The sequence below is a fragment of the Microcaecilia unicolor genome, chromosome 10 (assembly GCF_901765095.1).
Source record: "Microcaecilia unicolor chromosome 10, aMicUni1.1, whole genome shotgun sequence".
NCBI classification, from domain to species: Eukaryota; Metazoa; Chordata; class Amphibia; order Gymnophiona; family Siphonopidae; genus Microcaecilia; species Microcaecilia unicolor.
In genome coordinates, this window is record NC_044040.1 from 125712819 (window position 1) to 125733619 (window position 20801).

General features: G+C 46.5%; 1 protein-coding gene across 3 annotated transcripts in view; it reads right to left on the bottom strand.

Moving 5' to 3' along the window:
* Nucleotides 1-20801, bottom strand: part of KLHL24 (kelch like family member 24) — a 451642-nt gene that overhangs the window by 7833 nt on the left and 423008 nt on the right. For all 3 annotated transcript variants that reach the window (XM_030216184.1, XM_030216186.1, XM_030216187.1), the window contains exon 6: nucleotides 1285-1473. In XM_030216184.1, coding sequence (XP_030072044.1) covers nucleotides 1285-1473 — 189 coding nt within the window. The remainder of the gene's footprint in view (nucleotides 1-1284; nucleotides 1474-20801) is intronic.

Here is a 20801-nt window from a genome sequence, read left to right on the forward strand (position 1 = left end):
GGCACCAAATTTTCTCCCTGCCACCTGCCCAAATGCAAAATATAAATACCTGAGCTGGAAGGAATCTCCAGGGGAAGACTTCCTCTTCCGTTGTTGTTCTGACTACCAGAACTCTCCAAGCTCTGCAGACAGTGGCAGTATCCCTGAGCAGCTGCTGCCACTGCTGACCCACCCCTGTGAATGCCTGTTTTTTCTGCATACATGAAAACTGAGCATGCGTTGGGGGAGGGGGGCACAGCAATGGTGGCAGCAGCTTGAGGACACAGCCACAAGCTGCAAGGCTTGGAGAGCTCTAGCTGCCAGACTAGAGGAGGCTGTCTTCAGCTGGCACAGCTTGAGGATCCCTGCCAGCCACAGAAAGGGTGATGGCTAATTTTTTTTTTTTTTTTTTTTTGGGGGGGGGGGGGGTCTAAGCCCAAAGTTGGGGGGACCCTGTGATGTTGGGGGGGGGGGGGATCCTGTGGTGATGCTACTGATTGTGTTCAATACAAAAGGAAGTGTGTTTCTGTTTTTATTTCTTCAGTGTTGCGGTACTTGCCAAGTTTCAATTTTGGTGTTCATATTTCTGTTTTTAATGCCTGATCCCTTGTTCTGTATTTGGTGAAGGACTGTCTGTTTTGTGTGTGAAGAAGTCATTTAAAGTTGTTTTATGTGTGGCAGTAATGGTGGGTGGGGAGATTGGGGGAGGGGCCCCTCCTTAATTTATATTCTGGGCCCCAGCCCATCTAAAACCTGCCCTGCTTACTGTAGCTTAGTAAAAGGGACCCTAAAGCTTTTGAGAAAAACACTGCAGTAGTGTTGCCTGAAAACACTAAATGTAAGGACTGGACACCTATTACTGATTCAGAAAGCTTATTAGCTCAGGCCTGCTGTTATCAAAATGAACCATTAATATCTTTTAAACTGCGACCTGTTCCTATAAAAGAAGTTTAGGTTAGTAAAAAAAAAAAAGTAGGTAAATAAAAAAGAAAGCAATACTGTATATACTCAACTATAAGTTGAGAAATTTGTGCCTGTAAAAAACCTGGGGTCATCTTATCTACAGGTAACACCCCATAGAGCACAGAAATTTGATCACACCCCCCCACCACCCCACCCCCAGCACCCCTTTTGGCAGCACAACCTGGAATCTCTTGCACCACTTCCCTCCCTCTGCCAGCTGCAGTTTGGCATCTCAATTCCCCTCTCCTCACCATGTACCTTCAAGCCTTTCTTCTATATTACAGCAGCAGTGCCCATATAGTCAAGTATATACAGTATATTTTGATTTTCAGTTCCAGGTACCTGTCTACTGAATGTATTCTGCACATGAATCCAATAATCCTCCAAGGGATCATAGCAGTATATGGCTTTGGTTAGACCACCAGCAACGTAGATCAAGTTATTGAGAGATACAGCAGTGATGCATCTCTTCGCAACTGGGATTGGTGCACGCAGCAACCAAGTATTGCTATCTGGCTCATAGCACTGTACCTGAGAACAAAAATATGCATAATGCTTGTCACACATTATAAAAGCAATAACATAAATCATAACACACAATTACTCCACACAGGAAGCAAATGAATTAGGATACTTCTCAAGCGGTTTTAGAGTTGTCCCATTTTGTTTCTCTGTCTGTTGTAATTGTGCAAGATGAAAGTGTGAACAGAGACTGAGACACAAGAAAAAAGCAAACAGAGAAAAGAAAGAGCATATAGATATAACTTTATAAGACAAAATACATTTTTGAAAAACATTTTATTTTAGTATTTTTACATTTCAAATAAGATTTTCTTCTATTTGTATTAGAAGGGGAGGATACGAAATGTCCCTATTTAAATTTCTCACTTAAGCATCCAGTTATAAAATTACCTCCTTTTTTCTAAAATAAAAACATTCAAAAACATACTAGCAAGGAATGCAGGTCTCTGGTTAATATCCTGAGGACACGTGGCCCTTGAGGAATCATTCATTTCCTCTACCTGCATGGTAGCTTTATGGGGTTTTCAGTAAGGAGTCCCTTAAGGGGCCCTTTTACTAAGGCACGGTAGACCTACCGTGGGTCTACCACGCAATATAGCGAATGCTACATACCTGTAGAAGGTATTCTCCGAGGACAGCAGGCTGATTGTTCTCACTGATGGGTGACGTCCTCGGCAGCCCCTCCAATCGGAATCTTCCTAGCAAAGTCCTTTGCTAGCTCTCGCGCGCCCGCGCGCACCGCGCATGCGCGGCCGTCTTCCCGTCCGAAACCGGCTCGAGCCGGCCAGTCCAGTATGTAGCAAGACAATACAGTTCAAGGGAAGACACAACTCCAAAGGGGAGGCGGGCGGGTTTGTGAGAACATCAGCCTGCTGTCCTCGGAGAATACCTTCTACAGGTATGTAGCATTCGCTTTCTCCGAGGACAAGCAGGCTGCTTGTTCTCACTGATGGGGTATCCCTAGCCCCCAGGCTCACTCAAACAACAACCATGGTCAATTGGACCTCGCAACGGCGAGGACATAACTGAGATTGACCTAAAAATTTACCAACTAACTGAGAGTGCAGCCTGGAACAGAACAAACAGGGCCCTCGGGGGGTGGAGTTGGATCCTAAAGCCCAAACAGGTTCTGAAGAACTGACTGCCCGAACCGACTGTCGCGTCGGGTATCCTGCTGCAGGCAGTAATGAGATGTGAATGTGTGGACAGATGACCACGTCGCAGCTTTGCAAATTTCTTCAATGGAGGCTGACTTCAAGTGGGCTACCGACGCAGCCATGGCTCTAACATTATGAGCCGTGACATGACCCTCAAGAGCCAGCCCCGCCTGGGCGTAAGTGAAGGAAATGCAATCTGCTAGCCAATTGGATATGGTGCGTTTCCCTACAGCCACTCCCCTCCTATTGGGATCAAAAGAAACAAACAATTGGGCGGACTGTCTGTGGGGCTGTGTCCGCTCCAGATAGAAGGCCAATGCTCTCTTGCAGTCCAATGTGTGCAGCTGACGTTCAGCAGGGCAGGAATGAGGACGGGGAAAGAATGTTGGCAAGACAATTGACTGGTTCAGATGGAACTCCGACACGACCTTTGGCAAGAACTTAGGGTGAGTGCGGAGGACTACTCTGTTATGATGAAATTTGGTGTAAGGGGCCTGGGCTACCAGGGCCTGAAGCTCACTGACCCTACGAGCTGAAGTAACTGCCACCAAGAAAATGACCTTCCAGGTCAAGTACTTCAGATGGCAGGAATTCAGTGGCTCAAAAGGAGGTTTCATCAGCTGGGTGAGAACGACATTGAGATCCCATGACACTGTAGGAGGCTTGACAGGGGGCTTTGACAAAAGCAAACCTCTCATGAAGCGAACAACTAAAGGCTGTCCCGAGATCGGCTTACCTTCCACATGGTAATGGTATGCACTGATTGCGCTAAGGTGAACTCTTACAGAGTTGGTCTTGAGACCAGACTCAGACAAGTGCAGAAGGTATTCAAGCAGGGTCTGTGTAGGACAAGAGCGAGGAGCTAGGGCCTTGCTGTCACACCAGACGGCAAACCTCCTCCACAGAAAGAAGTAACTCCTCTTGGTGGAATCTTTCCTGGAAGCAAGCAAGACGCGGGAGACACCCTCTGACAGACCCAAAGAGGCAAAGTCTACGCTCTCAACATCCAGGCTGTGAGAGCCAGGGACCGGAGGCTGGGATGCAGAAGAGCCCCTTCGTTCTGCGTGATGAGGGTCGGAAAACACTCCAATCTCCACGGTTCTTCGGAGGATAACTCCAGAAGAAGAGGGAACCAGATCTGACGCGGCCAAAAAGGAGCAATCAGAATCATGGTGCCTCGGTCTTGTTTGAGTTTCAACAAAGTCTTCCCCACCAGAGGAATGGGAGGATAAGCATACAGCAGGCCTTCCCCCCAATCCAGGAGGAAGGCATCCGATGCCAGTCTGCCGGGGGCCTGAAGCCTGGAACAGAACTGAGGGACTTTGTGGTTCACTCGAGATGCGAAGAGATCCACCAAGGGGGTGCCCCACGCTTGGAAGATCTGGCGCACCACTATGGAGTTGAGCGACCACTCGTGAGGTTGCATAATCCTGCTCAATCTGTCGGCCAGACTGTTGTTTACGCCTGCCAGATATGTGGCTTGGAGCACCATGCCGAGACGGCGAGCCCAGAGCCACATGCTGACGGCTTCCTGACACAGGGGGCGAGATCCGGTGCCCCCCTGCTTGTTGACATAGTACATGGCAACCTGGTTGTCTGTCTGAATTTGGATAATTTGATGGGACAGCCGATCTCTGAAAGCCTGCAGAGCGTTCCAGATCGCTCGCAACTCCAGGAGATTGATCTGTAGACCGCGTTCCTGGAGGGACCAGCGTCCTTGGGTGTGAAGCCCATCGACATGAGCTCCCCATCCCAGGAGAGACGCATCCGTTGTCAGCACTTTTTGTGGCTGAGGAATTTGGAAAGGACGTCCCAGAGTCAAATTGGACCAGATTGTCCACCAATACAGGGATTCGAGAAAACTCGTGGACAGGTGGATCACGTCTTCTAGACCCCCAGCAGCCTGAAACCACTGGGAGGCTAGGGTCCATTGAGCAGATCTCATGTGAAGACGGGCCATGGGAGTCACATGGACTGTGGAGGCCATGTGGCCCAGCAATCTCAACATCTGCCGAGCTGTGATCTGCTGGGACGCTCGCACCCGCGAGACGAGGGACAACAAGTTGTTGGCCCTCGCCTCTGGGAGATAGGCGCGAGCCGTCCGAGAATCCAGCAGAGCTCCTATGAATTTGAGCTTCTGCACTGGGAGAAGATGGGACTTTGGATAATTTATCACAAACCCCAGTAGCTCCAGGAGGCGAATAGTCCATCTGCATGGACTGCAGGGCTCCTGCCTCGGATGTGTTCTTCACCAGCCAATCGTCGAGATATGGGAACACATGCACCCCCAGCCTGCGAAGTGCCGCTGCTACTACAGCTAGGCACTTTGTGAACACCCTGGGCGCAGAGGCGAGCCCAAAGGGTAGCACACAGTACTGGAAGTGGCGTGTGCCCAACTGAAATCGCAGATACTGTCTGTGAGCTGGCAGTATCGGGATGTGTGTGTAGGCATCCTTCAAGTCCAGAGAGCATAGCCAATCGTTTTGCTGAATCATGGGGAGAAGGGTGCCCAGGGAAAGCATCCTGAACTTTTCTTTTACGAGATATTTGTTCAGGGCCCTTAGGTCTAGGATGGGACGCATCCCCCCTGTTTTCTTTTCCACAAGGAAGTACCTGGAATAGAATCCCAGCCCTTCTTGCCCGGATGGCACGGGCTCGACCGCATTGGCGCTGAGAAGGGCGGAGAGTTCCTCTGCAAGTACCTGCTTGTGCTGGAAGCTGTAAGACTGAGCTCCCGGTGGACAATTTGGAGGTTTGGAGGCCAAATTGAGGGTGTATCCTTGCCGGACTATTTGCAGAACCCACTGATCGGAGGTTATGAGAGGCCACCTTTGGTGAAAAGCTTTCAAACCTCCCTCCGACTGGCAGGTCGCCCGACACTGACACTTGGATGTCGGCTATGCTCTTCTGGAGCCAGTCAAAAGCTCGCCCCTTGCTTTTGCTGGGGAGCCGCGGGGCCTTGCTGAGGCGCACGCTGCTGACGAGAGCGAGCGCGCTGGGGCTTAGCCTGGGCCGCAGGCTGTCGGGAAGGAGGATTGTACCTACGCTTACCAGAAGTATAGGGAACAGTCTTCCTTCCCCCGAAAAATCGTCTACCTGTAGAGGTAGAAGCTGAAGGCTGCCGGCGGGAGAACTTGTCGAATGCGGTGTCCCGCTGGTGGAGAGACTCTACCACCTGCTCGACTTTTCTCCAAAAATGTTGTCCGCACAGCAAGGCGAGTCCGCAATCCGCTGCTGGATTCTATTCTCCAGGTCGGCGGCACGCAGCCATGAGAGCCTGCGCATCACCACACCTTGAGCAGCGGCCCTGGACGCAACATCAAAAGTGTCATAAACTCCTCTGGCCAGGAATTTTCTGCACGCCTTCAGCTGCCTGACCACCTCCTGAAAAGGCTTGGCTTGCTCAGGGGGAAGAGCATCAACCAAGCCCGCCAACTGTCGCACATTATTCCGCATGTGTATGCTCGTGTAGAGCTGGTAAGACTGAATTTTGGCCACGAGCATAGAGGAATGGTAGGCCTTCCTCCCAAAGGAGTCTAAGGTTCTAGAGTCTTTGCCCGGGGGCGCCGAAGCATGCTCCCTAGAACTCTTAGCCTTCTTTAGGGCCAGATCCACAACTCCAGAGTCGTGAGGCAACTGAGTGCGCATCAGCTCTGGGTCCCCATGGATCCGGTACTGGGACTCGATCTTCTTGGGGATGTGGGGATTAGTTAAAGGCTTGGTCCAGTTCGCCAGCAATGTCTTTTTGAGGACATGGTGCAGGGGAACAGTGGACGCTTCCTTAGGTGGAGAAGGATAGTCCAGGAGCTCAAATATTTCAGCCCTGGGCTCGTCCTCCACAACCACCGGGAAGGGGATGGCCGTAGACATCTCCCGGACAAAGGAAGCAAAAGACAGACTCTCGGGAGGAGAAAGCTGTCTTTCAGGAGAGGGAGTGGGATCAGAAGGTAGACCCTCAGACTCCTCGTCAGAGAAATATCTGGGGTCTTCTTCTTCCTCCCACGAGGCCCTCACCCTCGGTGTCAGACACAAGTTCACGGACCTGCGTCTGCAACCGTGCCCGGCTCGACTCCGTGGAGCCACGTCCACGATGGGGGCGTCGAGAGGTAGACTCCCTCGCCCGCATCGGCGAAGCTCCCTCCGCCGACGTAGTCGGGGAGCCCTCCTGGGAGGTGGCCGCAGTCGGCACCGCACGCGGGTACCGACGTCGGGGACCTCACCCCGGGCGATGGGCCAGCCGGCGCCACGCTCGACGGTACCGGAGGCGCAAGCACCGCCGGTACCGGAGGGGTAGGGCGCAACAGCTCTCCCAGAATCTCTGGGAGAACGGCCCGGAGGCTCTCGTTCAGAGCGGCTGCAGAGAAAGGCATGGAGGTCGATGCAGGCGTCGACATCAGAACCTGTTCCGGGCGTGGAGGCTGTTCCGGGCTGTCCAGAGTGGAGCGCATCGACACCTCCTGAACAGAGGGTGAGCGGTCCTCTCGGTGCCGATGCCTGCTGGGTGCCGACTCCCTCGGCGACCCAGAGCTCTCGGTGCCGACGCGGGGAGGGGACCGGTGTCGATGCTTCTTCGACTTCTTCCGAAGCATGTCACCGGAGCTCCCCGGCACCGACGAGGAGGACGTAGAATCCAGCCGTCGCTTCCTCGGGGCCGAGGCCGAAGGAGGTCGGCCTCGGGGGGGCTGTACCGCAGGAGCCCTCAGGGTAGGAGGAGACCCACCCGAGGGCTCACCGCCACCAGCAGGGGAATGGACAGCCCTCACCTGCACTCCACTCGATGCACCACCGTCCGACGACATCAGGAGACGAGGTCCCGGTACCACCGACGTCGATGCAGCTATCCGATGTCTCGGCGCCGATGCAGAGGGCCGATGCCTCGATGCACTCGATGCACTGGCAGCCAAGGAAGAAGGTCTGGACGCTGATGACGTCGATGCACACGATGACCCCGGTGCCGATGCCGACGAAGAGCCCGAGAACAAAACGTTCCACTGGGCCAATCTCGCTACTTGAGTCCGCCTTTGTAAGAGGGAACACAGACTACAGTTCTGGGGACGGTGCTCGGCCCCCAGACACTGAAGACACGAAGAGTGCCTATCAGTGAGCGAGATTACCCGGGCGCACTGGGTGCACTTCTTGAAGCCGCTGGAAGGCTTCGATGTCATGGGCGGAAAAATCACGCCGGCGTAGTCAAAATCCGAAATGACGAATTTGGAGCACCAAAACTTTAAGGGAGAAAAATCTCGACCGAGGCCGAAAAGAGGCCTACCCCGACAACGAAAGAAAACTTACCGGGGCAAAAACTGGAAATACGGGAAGGGGCAAACGAAACCCAAGGGGGTTTCCGGAGCACTTTCCGAACGAAAAGAACTTTTCCGAAGAAAAAACACGTCGATTAGATAACGGACGCGCGAGGTCGACTCTCCGGGGCTCAACACGGCAAAAAAACACAGCCGTACCGAGTGCGGACGAAAGAAGACTGGCCGGCTCGAGCCGGTTTCGGGCGGGAAGACGGCCGCGCATGTGCGGTGCGCGCGGGCGCGCGAGAGCTAGCAAAGGACTTTGCTAGGAAGATTCCGATTGGAGGGGCTGCCGAGGACGTCACCCATCAGTGAGAACAAGCAGCCTGCTTGTCCTTGGAGAAAAGAGTGCTACCGTGGGACATGCTGAGGTTTCCCATGGTAGTGTTCTGCTTAGTGCGCGCTAATCCTGTGTTTGAAAATATTTTTTATTTTCCCATGCAGGAGGCATGTCTGGGGGGCAGAGAGTAGACGTGCTGTGCTAATCGGGTAGTGTGGGCATGTTGCCACATGCTACCTGATTAGTGCAGGAGTCCTTACTGCCTCCAATACAGACTCAGCAGTGACTAGATCACTATGAGCTCAAAATGCTCAAAGGGTATCACTCTGGCACCCTCCATTAACTGCCCCATCGTCCGCGTTCATCTTTTATAAAATATCATCTTTATTGAGAAATGCAAAAACAAACAGCAGAACAAAGAACATGTTTATAACATACACAATTATTGCCCTATTTAGTATGCTTATACAGTCTAAGTTTCAATAAAATGTAAACTGCTTTGGTTATATCACAGAAAGACAGTATATGAAATATATGGCCCTTTACAATATTCAGTATGCTTAATACAGTCCAAGTGTTCTTGATTTTGTAATATTAAACTGTTCTAAACGTCCTTTCCTACCCTCCTCTTCCTCTCCTTGTTCACAATTAAACTCTCAGCCTGTTAAAAAGTATGTTGTGCATTCTCATAGTTAGAATGGCTCCCAGATTGCTAAAAAAACGTTTTCTCACTTTCTCTTCTGACTTAAAATAGCCATACTGAGGCTTAGCAATGGTCCATCTAGCCCAGTATCCTGCTTCCAGCAGTGGCCAATCCAGGTCAAAAAGTACCAGCAGAATCCCAAATACAGTAGCAAGATTCCCATGCTACCAATCTCAGGTACAGTAGTGGATTTCCTCATTTCAATCTCAATAGCAGCCCTTATAGACTTGTCCATACCTTTTTTAAACCCAGGTATGCTAACTGTTGTTACTACATCCTCTGGTAATGAATTCCAAAGGTTAACTATTCGTTGAGTGAAAAAAATATTTCCTCCTATTCGTTTTAAAAGTATTGTGTCCCTAGTTTTAGTACTTTTTGAAAGAATAAACAATCAATCACATTTACCCGTTTCACACCACTCAGAATTTTTTTAGACCTCTATCATATCCCACATCTGCCGTCTTGTTTCCAAGATGAACAATCCTAACCTCTTAAGCCTTTCCTCATATGAGAGGAGTTCCATCCCCTTTAACCATTTTGGTGCCTTTCTTTGAATCTTTTTCTAATTGTGCTATATCTTTTTTGGGACTTACAGCGACCAGAATTGCATGCAATACTGAAGGTGAGGTTGCACCAGTCTTATTTTCTATCCCTTTCCTAATAGTTCCTAGCACTGGCTAGAAGATTTCAGCATTATTGCCAACAATGACATCTAGATCTTTTTTTGTTAGGTGCTGATTCCTAAGGTGGAACCTAGTATCAGGCAACTGTGATTTGGATTATTTTTTCCCAATGTGCATCACTTTGCAATGACCACATTAAATTTCATCTGCTATTTGGATGCCCTGTCTTCCAAATTGCTAAGGTCTTCCTGCAATTTTTAATAATCTGCATGCATTTTTACAACTTTGAATTGTATTGTGTTATCTGCCAAATTTAATCACCTCACTTGTCTTCTCATTTCTTGATCCTTTTATAAATACAGTACAAATCCTGGGACACTCCTCCACTGAGACAGATGCCCATTTAACTGTACCCCTGTTTTCTACTCATTAACCAGTTCCTAATCCACACCAGAACATTACATCCTATCCCATCACTTTTTAATTTTCTCAGGAGTGTCTTATAAGGGACTTTATCAAAAGCTTTCTGAAAATCTACATACCCTACATCAACCGGCTCATCTTTATCCAGTACATTGGTGACGCAAGACTTCCCCTGACTGAATCAGGTCCCATCAAACCATGTTTGTCTATGTATTCAGTAATTTTATTCTTTATAATAGTTTTCACTATTTTGTCTAGCACTGATATCAGGCTTACCAGTCTGTAATTTCCCAGATTACCACTGGAACCCTTTTAAAAAAGTCATCATTACATTGGCGCTCTTTCAATCTTCCGGTACTATGGATGACTTTAGAGACTTTATAGATAGGTTACAGATCATTAACAGCAGATAAGCAATTTCATATTTGAGTTCTTTCACTACTCTCGGGTGTATACTATCCAGTTCAGGGGATTACTACTCTTTAATTTGTTGATTTGGCTCAGTATATCTTCCAGGTTCACTGAGATATCTTTCAGTTCCTCCACAACATCACCCTTGAAAAGTAGATCTCCTTTTCAGTCTCTCTGCTATGGCCTTGTACTCCCTGAGTACCCCTTTTACTCCTTGATGATCCAACGGCCTCATGGATTCCCTCATTGGCTTTTGCTTTTGATATACCTGAAAAGTTATTACTATGAGTTTTCACCTCTATGGCAAATTTCTCTTTGCATTCTGTTTTAGCCTTCTTTTATCAATGCTTTGCATCTAAGTTGCCAGTGCTTGGTTTCTTCATTCAGATCTTTTTACCATTTTTGAAGGTTGTTCTTTTGGCTTTAATAGTCTCTTTCACTTCTCCTTTAACCATACTGGTTGTCATTTGCTCTTTACACCTTTATTAATCTGGTCTGGGCTTCCAAGATGGTATTTCTAAACAATGTCCATGCCCAATTAAAGTACTAATCTTAGTGGCTGATCCTTTTATTTATTTATTTTTACCCCTTATCCTCATTTCATCCTAGTTGCCCTTTTGAAAATTAAATGCTGCTACAGTAGATTTCCTTCACTCTAGTTATTAAGTCAAACTTGATCACGTGACAATCACCATTCCCAGCAGATCCATCACTAATATTTCTCATACAAAGTCCTGCATTCCGCCCTAAGGAACACATCTAAAATAACTCCCCCTCTTGTCAGTTCCTGGAGCAGTTGCTCCAAGAAGTAATCATTTATTTTGTCTAAGAATTTAACTCCCTAGCACTCCCTGATGTGATATTTATCTAGTCAACAATGGGTAATTTAAATCACTAATATATGTTGAAGGACTAGTAGAATATGTATCAAAATATCGTAAACAACCAATTCTACTACATAAACCCTGTATGCAGGTGTAAATTCACGTATATTCATGAAAATATGGGAGAAAAAAAGACTTCAGAAACCACGGAGAAATCTCTTTAAAGGAACACCTTTCAAAGTTAAGAGAACTCCTCTTCAATCACTAGTCTTCACAAAAAAACTCCACTCTTCTTATTCATGAAATACTTGTGCACACACCTTTAACAATACAATAAGGTAGAGGCTGATTACTACACCACAAATGCGGTGAAATACACTTTCAATTATTACTTAGCTTGAATCATCTTAATGTCGACAATCCATGGTCTCTTCCCCAATGTCCTATAATCATAAGCCCAACAATAGAACCTTCCTGTTTCACCACAACGGGCTGTTTCCAAGGGCCAAAAATACTTCCAATTTCCAAGCTTCTCACTTCACCACCGTACTGCCTCTTCTTTTTTTTTTTTTTTTTTTATTCATGAATTCCGAATTCTTACAAGCATATCACTTGTTACAGAAAAACAGTATAATACAAACGTTAAAGAAAATAATCAAAGGAAAAGTTATACATGCTTCCTTAGACCTCAAATTGAGGGGAGAATTACAGTTTAGTGGAGTTTTGTACAGGTATATTAACACAAATATAAAGAATGTGGTTTAAGTGTGTAATTCGTCACATATCATTTAACTCATTCTACATTAAGCTGTTTCCTATCCAAAAAGGATTTAGCTGTTCTCAGTCATAAAATACATACTTTATCCCACTATACCTGACCGGGCATTGCAAGGGTACACTAACAAAAATGAACCACCCAATTTAAGGACATCCTGTTTCAATGCTAGAAATAATTTTCTACGTTCTTGGGTTACTTTAGTAACATCTGGAAATATCCATATTTTTGTTCCATAAAAAGGAACCTTTGAAAATTTAAATATAACTTTAATATTGCATTGAGGTCTTGTTCGAATACCAGCGAAACCAAAAGGGTGGCTCTTGCGGAACTATTTCAATAGATTGTTCTAGAATTTCAGACAAATTGTTAAAGTCTATACCATCCAAACCTTCTTTCTTTCCTTCTTTTCCACCTGAACTTGTCGGGAGATAATAAATTTTATTTATAGGAGGAATAAGTTCTTGAGGCACTTTCAATTTTCTTTGCAGGTATTTTTTAAATAACTCTATAGGCGTCTTATCAGGAATTTTGGGAAAGTTCAGAACATGGAGGTTTAGTCTTTTATTGAATTCTCAATCTGTTCAATTTTTCTATGTATTGCCAAATTGTCTTTTATCACCGTCATTTTAAAGTCTTGCAATTGAACCATATCTTTTTTTAAATCTTTTACTTGAATCGTCAGGTCTTCTTTAACCGTTTCTAAATTTTTTGCCATATCCTCAATTTTCAAAGACAAAGTATTTACCTTTTCTGAAGCATTTTGAAGCGTAGAGTCCATTTTACTCAGCTTTAGCCAGATCCTCTCTAGATTAACCTCCGGAGTTGTTACGGGTCCTTTAAGCCCAAGGACCTCTCTCTCCTGGCTACTTTCCTGTGGCATGGTTCCTCCGTCTGCTGGCTCCTTGTTCCCCTTATTGGGCTCTTGGATGCCTGCTCCCCTCACCACATCTATAGCCGGACACGGGGGGCATTTAGAATCGGGAGGCGGGGATAAGGATGTTTCTAAGCCCATCAGGGGCTCCGCTCCACTGGTTGCCCCTGCTGCAGGCGACCCCGTCTCTTCTCTCTGTGACGGGCGCGTCAGGAAGCGGACCATGCTACCCCGGAGTGGAGAAGAAGAAGCTGCGGGCGGCGGTGGAAGCCTCACAGCCTCCTTTTCGTTTTGTGTGCGACATTATGAAATAAAGGAATCACTTCACCCTCGAGCAGCAAGGAGCGGTTTCGGCCGAACGCGCTCACACTTCCGCCATCTTAGGTAACGCCTTCCGCCATCTTAGGTACGCCCATACTGCCTCTTCTTGGCGTCTTTGAAACTAGAGTGGCTTCTCCTTAATATATATACGTCATTTCCCACAATGTCACTTCCACAGTGACGTCCACATTCAATAAAGGGCTACAGCAATTCCACAATTGCACTTAAAGAGAGTCTCTTCACAAAAAGCCTTCCACTCTATTGATATATTTAACCTTTCGGGATTGGAGATCACGTGATGCCTGTAGAGGGGAGCGGCAGCAAGTTGTTCTAGCTCTCGGGCCCTCTCCCGGTCTCCGTGAATCCCCGGGGCAGAAATGTAAAGAGGAAGCATAGAATCATCACACAAGAGCAGCGAATGCTTTATGGATTCCTTTGTCACCAGAGCAGAGCCCGGAATGTCAAGCAAAACGGGGAAAAAAGAGCAAGCAAAGACGCGAGGGCAGGCGGAATCCAAGATGGCGCGGAGCCCTGACCCGGAGCCGCAATTGTTCAGTGAGTCCCAGATGCAGCAGATCACGGCGGCAATACGTGGAGTGGTGCCGCAGTTTGCCCAATTATCAGAGAAAATGAATATAATAGAGAAAGCACTGGATGAAACAGCGCGCCGCACGGGAGACCTAGAAAGCGGGGTAGCGGAAACAGAGGAGCGGGAAAACGCCATGGAGGCCTCAGTGCGAGAACTTCAAAAAACAGTGCAAGAACAAAGCCAAATTATCGATGACCTGGAGAATAGGTCCCGCCGCGCTAATATAAGAATAGTAGGATTCCCTGAAACAGTGCCCGATCAATCACTGAGCACAGTATTGGAACGTTGGCTGAGTGCAGACTTGGCGCTAACAGACAGCATGGGGAAATTATGCTTCGAACGTTGCACATCGGCTGGGGCGAAGGCAAGATGGCAACATGCGGCCCGAGTAATTATAGCCAAGGTACATAACTTTCTGCATAAAGTAGAAATTTTGAGAGGGGCACGGCAAAAAAGGGACAGTTTGTGCTATGATGGCAAACCGGTCAGAATTTTTCAGGACTATTCACTGGTATTGCAGCAACGTCGCAAAGAATTTACCCCAATATGCAGCGCATTGTTTGCCAAAAAAGATAAGTTTATGCTAATATACCCGGCAACGTTAAAAATTCTATCTAAAGGGAAATGGCATGCCTTTACATCGGCCCGGGAAGCTGACACCTTTCAGCGCACGATGCATATCAAAACAGAATCTCCGGAGAGAGTGCCTGTGAACCGTTGAGAGGCAAAGGGAAGATGGCCGCCTTAGACCATAAACAACTGGAGTGCAGGTTGTGCACAAATAGTTGGATTATGTGGATCCATCACAAGGCGATAATGAGCAAAGTCTTTTTGGATACCTGATAAAAATGACTAGCAGTAGAGAAAGGACTTGCAAACATCTGAGCGGTACAATGCATAAGGTGATGATAAATGGTATACAGATCAGTTAAATGATAATTTGATGCAAACTAGACTGAGTTGTATAGTTAAATGTTAACAGTTGCATGATATATAAGAGTGTGATAATGAGTGTGATGAGGGAAGCGGGGGGGGGGGGGGGGAGGGAATATCACAGTGATTACTGATTTCCTCGATGCAGAGGGGAGAAGAAGAGGGTGTTTTGTGGGGAGTGGAGATCCCATCAAAGGGAATAGAAGGGTATAAGGGGGAAGGTAAGGGGGAGGGAGGGGGCAGGGAAGGGAAGGAGGGGGTAAGCGAGTAATGCAAATCCAGATAAAGAACCTTTTCCAACAGGCACACAAAACAAACACACAGCAAGAGACAATGACCTACACAATGAGACGAGCGGAGATACGAGGGGGGGACGGGCGAGGCTGGGCGCCTGGCCTCCATCAAAACAACTTATCAAGGGAAAGAGATAGTGAGATTGTGAATGGCGGTTAGGACAGTAAGATTTACAACATGGAATGTAGGTGGCATTTCGTCACCTATCAAACGTGCAAAAGTTCTAACCGCTCTACAAAGAAAGCAAACCGATATAGCATGTGTGCAAGAAACACACTTGTCCCAAGAAGAACACAACAAACTGCAGAGGAATTGGGTGGGGGAGGTATACGCCTCCCCGGCAGATGGACGCAAGGGAGGGGTGGCAATCCTAATTCGTAAAGGAATAGCTGCAAAAACAGAATTGCTAATGTCAGATCCCAAAGGGAAATACGTATTAATCCATTTATGGCTCCAGGGAAGAGAAATACTCCTGTTAGCATTATATGGCCCACTACTGGAGACCAGAACTTTATAATGACTTGGTGCAGTTATGTAGGCCATACCGGTCATTAAAACTGATGATAATGGGAGATTTCAATCTGATTGCACAACCAGTGGAGGACTGCTCTGTGCCAGGCCTGGCACATAGGGGGGGACCTAGGGCGAGAACCTTGTCCACTTTTATGAGAAGTTTAGAATTAGTGGATACTTGGCGGGCACTACATCCGGGCCAGAAAGATTTTACTCACTTGTCCAGGGCACATGGGACCTATTCAAGGCTAGATTATAAATTAGTGGCACGCACGCTGTTCCCGGAGGTGCGATCGGTAGAGACAGAGGTGGCAGACATATCTGACCATGCGATGGTATGGCTAGACCTGGAGGCGCCCACTTACTATCAGCAGCAGGGGAGGGGATGGAGATTCCCAACATACTTGTTTAAAAATCCAGAGTTTGCGAAATATATCAAAGTAAAATGGGAGGAGTATGAAAAATTCAATGAATCACATAAAGACAACCCTACCCTGTTTTGGGCATCAGCGAAAGCGGTACTGAGGGGAGAGGTAATGGCATACATACATGCAAGAAATAAGAAAATTTCTAAGGAAGTCCTGGACCTAGAAAAGAAATTGATAATAGCGAAGAGAAAACTAATTAGGTCACCGACGAAGACGCATAGAGAGAATATGCATGCGATACAGGTGTCCTTAAATTCCCTGTTGCATGAAAGGGCAACGAGAGGGATGATTTACAATAAATACAAACTTCAGAGGTATGGGAACAGGGTGGGACCCATGCTAGCTAGATTGGTCAAAACTTGGGGGGACAAGGGAGTGATAACGGCAATGAAGGACAGACACGGTCACATACAACCGAAGATAGCGGATCTTTTTAAGCAACATTTTACAAACTTGTATGGGGCCCCGGAGGGAGGAGATGGGGCGACCCTAAAAGACTATTTAGCAAAGGTAAAATTGCCAACTCTGACAGAACAAGAGCTAGAATTGCTAAATGCTCCTATTTCAGGGAAAGAACTGCAGGAGGGGGTGAAAACATTAAAGTTACACTCTGCTCCGGGGCCAGATGGTCTGACAGGAGAATTCTATAAATTATTAAAAGACAAGATCACGGGTCCCCTGGTCTCTTATTATGATCAGGTAATAAAGAGAGGGCGGTTTCCTAAATGGTCGAATGAAGCGCTGATCATTGTACTCAAAAAGCCCGGTAGAGAAGAGAACCTCCTGGATTCATACAGGCCGATATCATTAATAAACTTGGACCTTAAATTACTAGCAAAAATTATGGCTTCCCGACTAGCACAGATACTGCCTTGGTTAATCAGTGTGGAACAGGTGGGCTTTGTCAAAACACGACAGATAGTGGGAAATGTTAGGAGGTTATTACTGGGCATGGCGGCTTGTCAGATACAAGATAGGCAGTCCCTGGCTGTAAGTATAGACGCAGAAAAAGCTTTTGATAAGCTACGATGGGACTTCTTATTTAAAGTTCTTCGGGTGATGGGCTTCGAGGGGTGGTTTATGCAGGCCTTACAACTTCTATACACGGACCCCTCAGCAGCGATACTCATTAATGGGATCAAAACACAGGCATTTCCTATTGCAAGAGGCACACGTCAGGGATGTCCCCTGTCCCCACTGTTGTTCATTTTGTCTTTGGAACCGCTAATTAGAATTCTACAAGAGACAGAGGGGATTCAGGGGGTAGAGGTGGGGGGAGGAACAATAAAGACGTTGGCATTTGCCGATGATTTACTGGTTCTGATACAACATACACAGACATCACTACCTAGGCTGTTAAGCGCAATACAAGAGTACGGGAAACATTCGGGATTTCAAATGAACATACAGAAAACAAAGGCACTACTAGTGCATGGAGAAGCGGCGGGTGAAAGGACAAGGGGAATCACAATATTGAACAAAGGGGAGCCACTTAAATATTGAGGAGTATACATTATGCAAGATCTGACTAAGTTGTACGAAATGAATGTGAACAGATTAATGAATGACACAATTGATCGACTGAGGGCATGGCAAAGATACCCCCTCTCCCTAATGGGACGTATAGCATTGTACAATATGATCATCATACCCCGCTGGCTATATGTGTTCCAGGTTCTTCCGTTGTACCTTTCCTGCAAAGATGAAAAACGACTTAATAGACAGCTCCAGAAATTTTTATGGAACGGGAAAAAGCCTAGAACCCCCCCTAACTGTTTTGCAAACACCAACAGAATATGGTGGTTTGGGGTTATTGAGCGTACGACAAATCACGATAGCTAGTGGAATGAGACATATCACAGATTGGTATAGAGCATCGCAGGACTTTACAGCAACACCAATTGAACTAGAACTTACTGGGAAAGTACACTTTAGCTACTTACTTCATGAAACGGGAGGCCCTGCTCCACAAGAACTAATATGCACATCAATTCTACCAACAGCCAGGAAAGTATGGCGGTGGATATGTGGACTACACAGGTTTTCGGCAAGGGCCACGCCATTTCTCACCATCTGTGGAAACCCAGCTTTCCCCCCAGGGGATATGTATTATTCCTTTAAGAGATGGCGACAGAAAGGGATTCACTATCTACACCAGATCTTGACAGAGGAGGGCCGACTACAACCATTTGTGGACTTACAACATACTTATGGATTACCAAACACAGATTTGTTTTATTACCATCAATTGAAGCACTATACTGAAAGCCTGAAATGGCAAAACCTGGCTGAGGATGTGCAGGAAGAGATTGCATCAGCATACTCATTGACTGCTCAGCAGAAAGTCCCTCTTTCAGCACATCATAGACATATAAGAGACACGGCAAGAGAGCTAAACTATATACAATTGGCTCAGGCATGGTCAGTGGACCTAGGCATCACTGTACCCATAGAAAGTTTTACAAATCATATAAAAGCAATGAGAAGGTCCACCAGCTTTACATGGTGCTGGGAAATGCAATATAAGGTGGCGCTGAGAATGCATATAGCACCACGGAGAGCTTTTCATATGGGGTTGTCCCCGGCGGGGGAATGCCCAAAATGCAATGTGGTGGGGGCAACCCTAGGGCACATGTTTTGGACATGTTCACACATAACCCAGTTCTGGAGGATACTGACACGAAGAATTTCCCAGATGTGGGGGGTACAGTGGAACCTGGACTACATGATATTATTCGATCATATAAACACTTCAGCACGGGCACCTAGAGGGTTTACAGATTTTGTGAAAAGGGCCATAATAGTAGCAAAAAAGGTGATTTTGTTGGAGTGGCTGTCAAGACAGGCACCCACTGTGCCTCAATGGAGAGCCCAGATGATACACTTAATGCGAATGGAAAGATTAGAAACAACCAACATGGAAACAACGAGAGGACAACAATTTCAGCAGAGATGGTCTGCTTTTTGGCAGACCTTAACGCCCACAGCAAGAGGATATCTTTTGAATATTTAAGGTCAGAGACAAGGGAAAGGAAAAGTGCCTTAGGAAGGACTGGAATAAAGGTATTAGAAAAGGGAGGTATGGGGGGGGGGGGGGGGGGGGGAAGGGGGAGGGAGGGAAGACTATAATACAAAATGACAACTGTACAATGTGACCACAATGTATTGTTATTAGAATTTGAGGAAGTACCATGTTAGATATAGGATATGAGTTGTGTTCTTGTTATGGTTGTCAATAAAAATGATTGAACATAAAACCTTTCGGGATTACGGTTTGTAATGCATAAATCCATCGTTGTTCTTTTTGTCTTAATAATTTCCTCACATCTCCTCTATGCTCTGTTATATGAATTTGTTCCAGAACAATACATAGTAAATCTGCAAACTCGTGATTTTTCAGTAGGCAATGAGACACCAGGGGTTCATACGTTTTTTTAGCTTGTACACAATGTCGGTGCTCAATCAGCCTTGTTTTCAACATGCGTGACGTTTGTCCTATGTAATATAAATCACAGGGACATTTCAAGAGATAAATCACATTCATCGATTGACAATTAGTAATAGATTTTAAACTAAAAATTTTTCTTGTATGCACATCCACAAATGCATCCGTGGCAGGGGCGTAGCCAGACACCCAATTTTGGGTGGGCCTGGGCCCAAGATGGGTGGGCAGAAGAACCCCGCCTCATCCCACAGATGATGTGGTCTATCCTTCTTTCACCTGCATGCCATATGGTCTCTCAAATATCCTCCCTCTCCCGCATACCTTTTAAATAGCAGATTTTCATTGGCAGCAGGCAGCAACTAATACACACTGCTGATGTTGGCTCCATACCCTTCCCTCTGATGCAACTTCTTGTTTCCGCCTAGGAAAGAATACATCAGAGTGAAGGCTATGGGGCCGGTATGAGCAGTATGAATCGGTCACTGCTCACTGCAGGCGAAGATCTGCTATTTACAAGGTATGTAGGAGGGACAGTTGTTGGGAGTTTTAGGCTTGTGGGGCTTGGGGATCCCTGCCAGCCACATTATAGCTATGCTGGTACTGGGTGGGCCTGAGCCCAAAGTGGGTGGGCCTGGGCCCACCCAAGCCCACCCTTGGCTACGCCACTGAACCAAACTAACAAGAAGTTTGCCTGGTGGATAGTTCTCTCTTAGAGGAGTTGGAGACTATTTTCCCCAAACACCTGTGAACTGAACTCTGCTGAGCACTGCACAAAGTACAGTTTAAAAGCAGCTCTGTGGCTTTCTATGAACTGAGTAACCAGCTGCACAGAGCAGGGACCGTGGACTTTTCCTGATCTACAAGGGCTCACAGGTGCACTCTGCTAGAGCAGGAAGAAATCTGATTCTGCACATCATCTGAACTCTGGGACGTATGAGACCAAAAGGGTGAGAGGAGCAGGAATTTTCTTCTTATAGCTCAGGTTTTAGTTAGGTTTGGTTTTGCCTGTATCTGATTGGTTGTCTTAAGACTGGTGATCAGTAGCCTAATTCTGATGCTGTTGGTAATCTTTTCCCAGGATATCATAGTTGTATAATTACTCATATATTCATATATCTATTGGGGTAATAAGCAGTATATTTTGGTAGTGTACAGAGTTTTGCAACTTGCTTTGCATTTTGCCATATTGTTATTTTTATATCGATAATAAATATATATTTACATTTTGGCATTATTCCTTTCATTGGTGCAGTTTGACAGGAACCTAAGGGCCAATTAGCTACTCTTATATCCTTAGCAAACAAGTCCAGAATAATTGCTATTTAGTAATTCTCTGTCCACCTAAACACCTCTACAATACACCATAGCAATTATGAAGCCCACCCCAAAGTAAGAAATTAACCTAATAATATAATGGGTGGGAACAGAGTCAGCCAATCGTGTA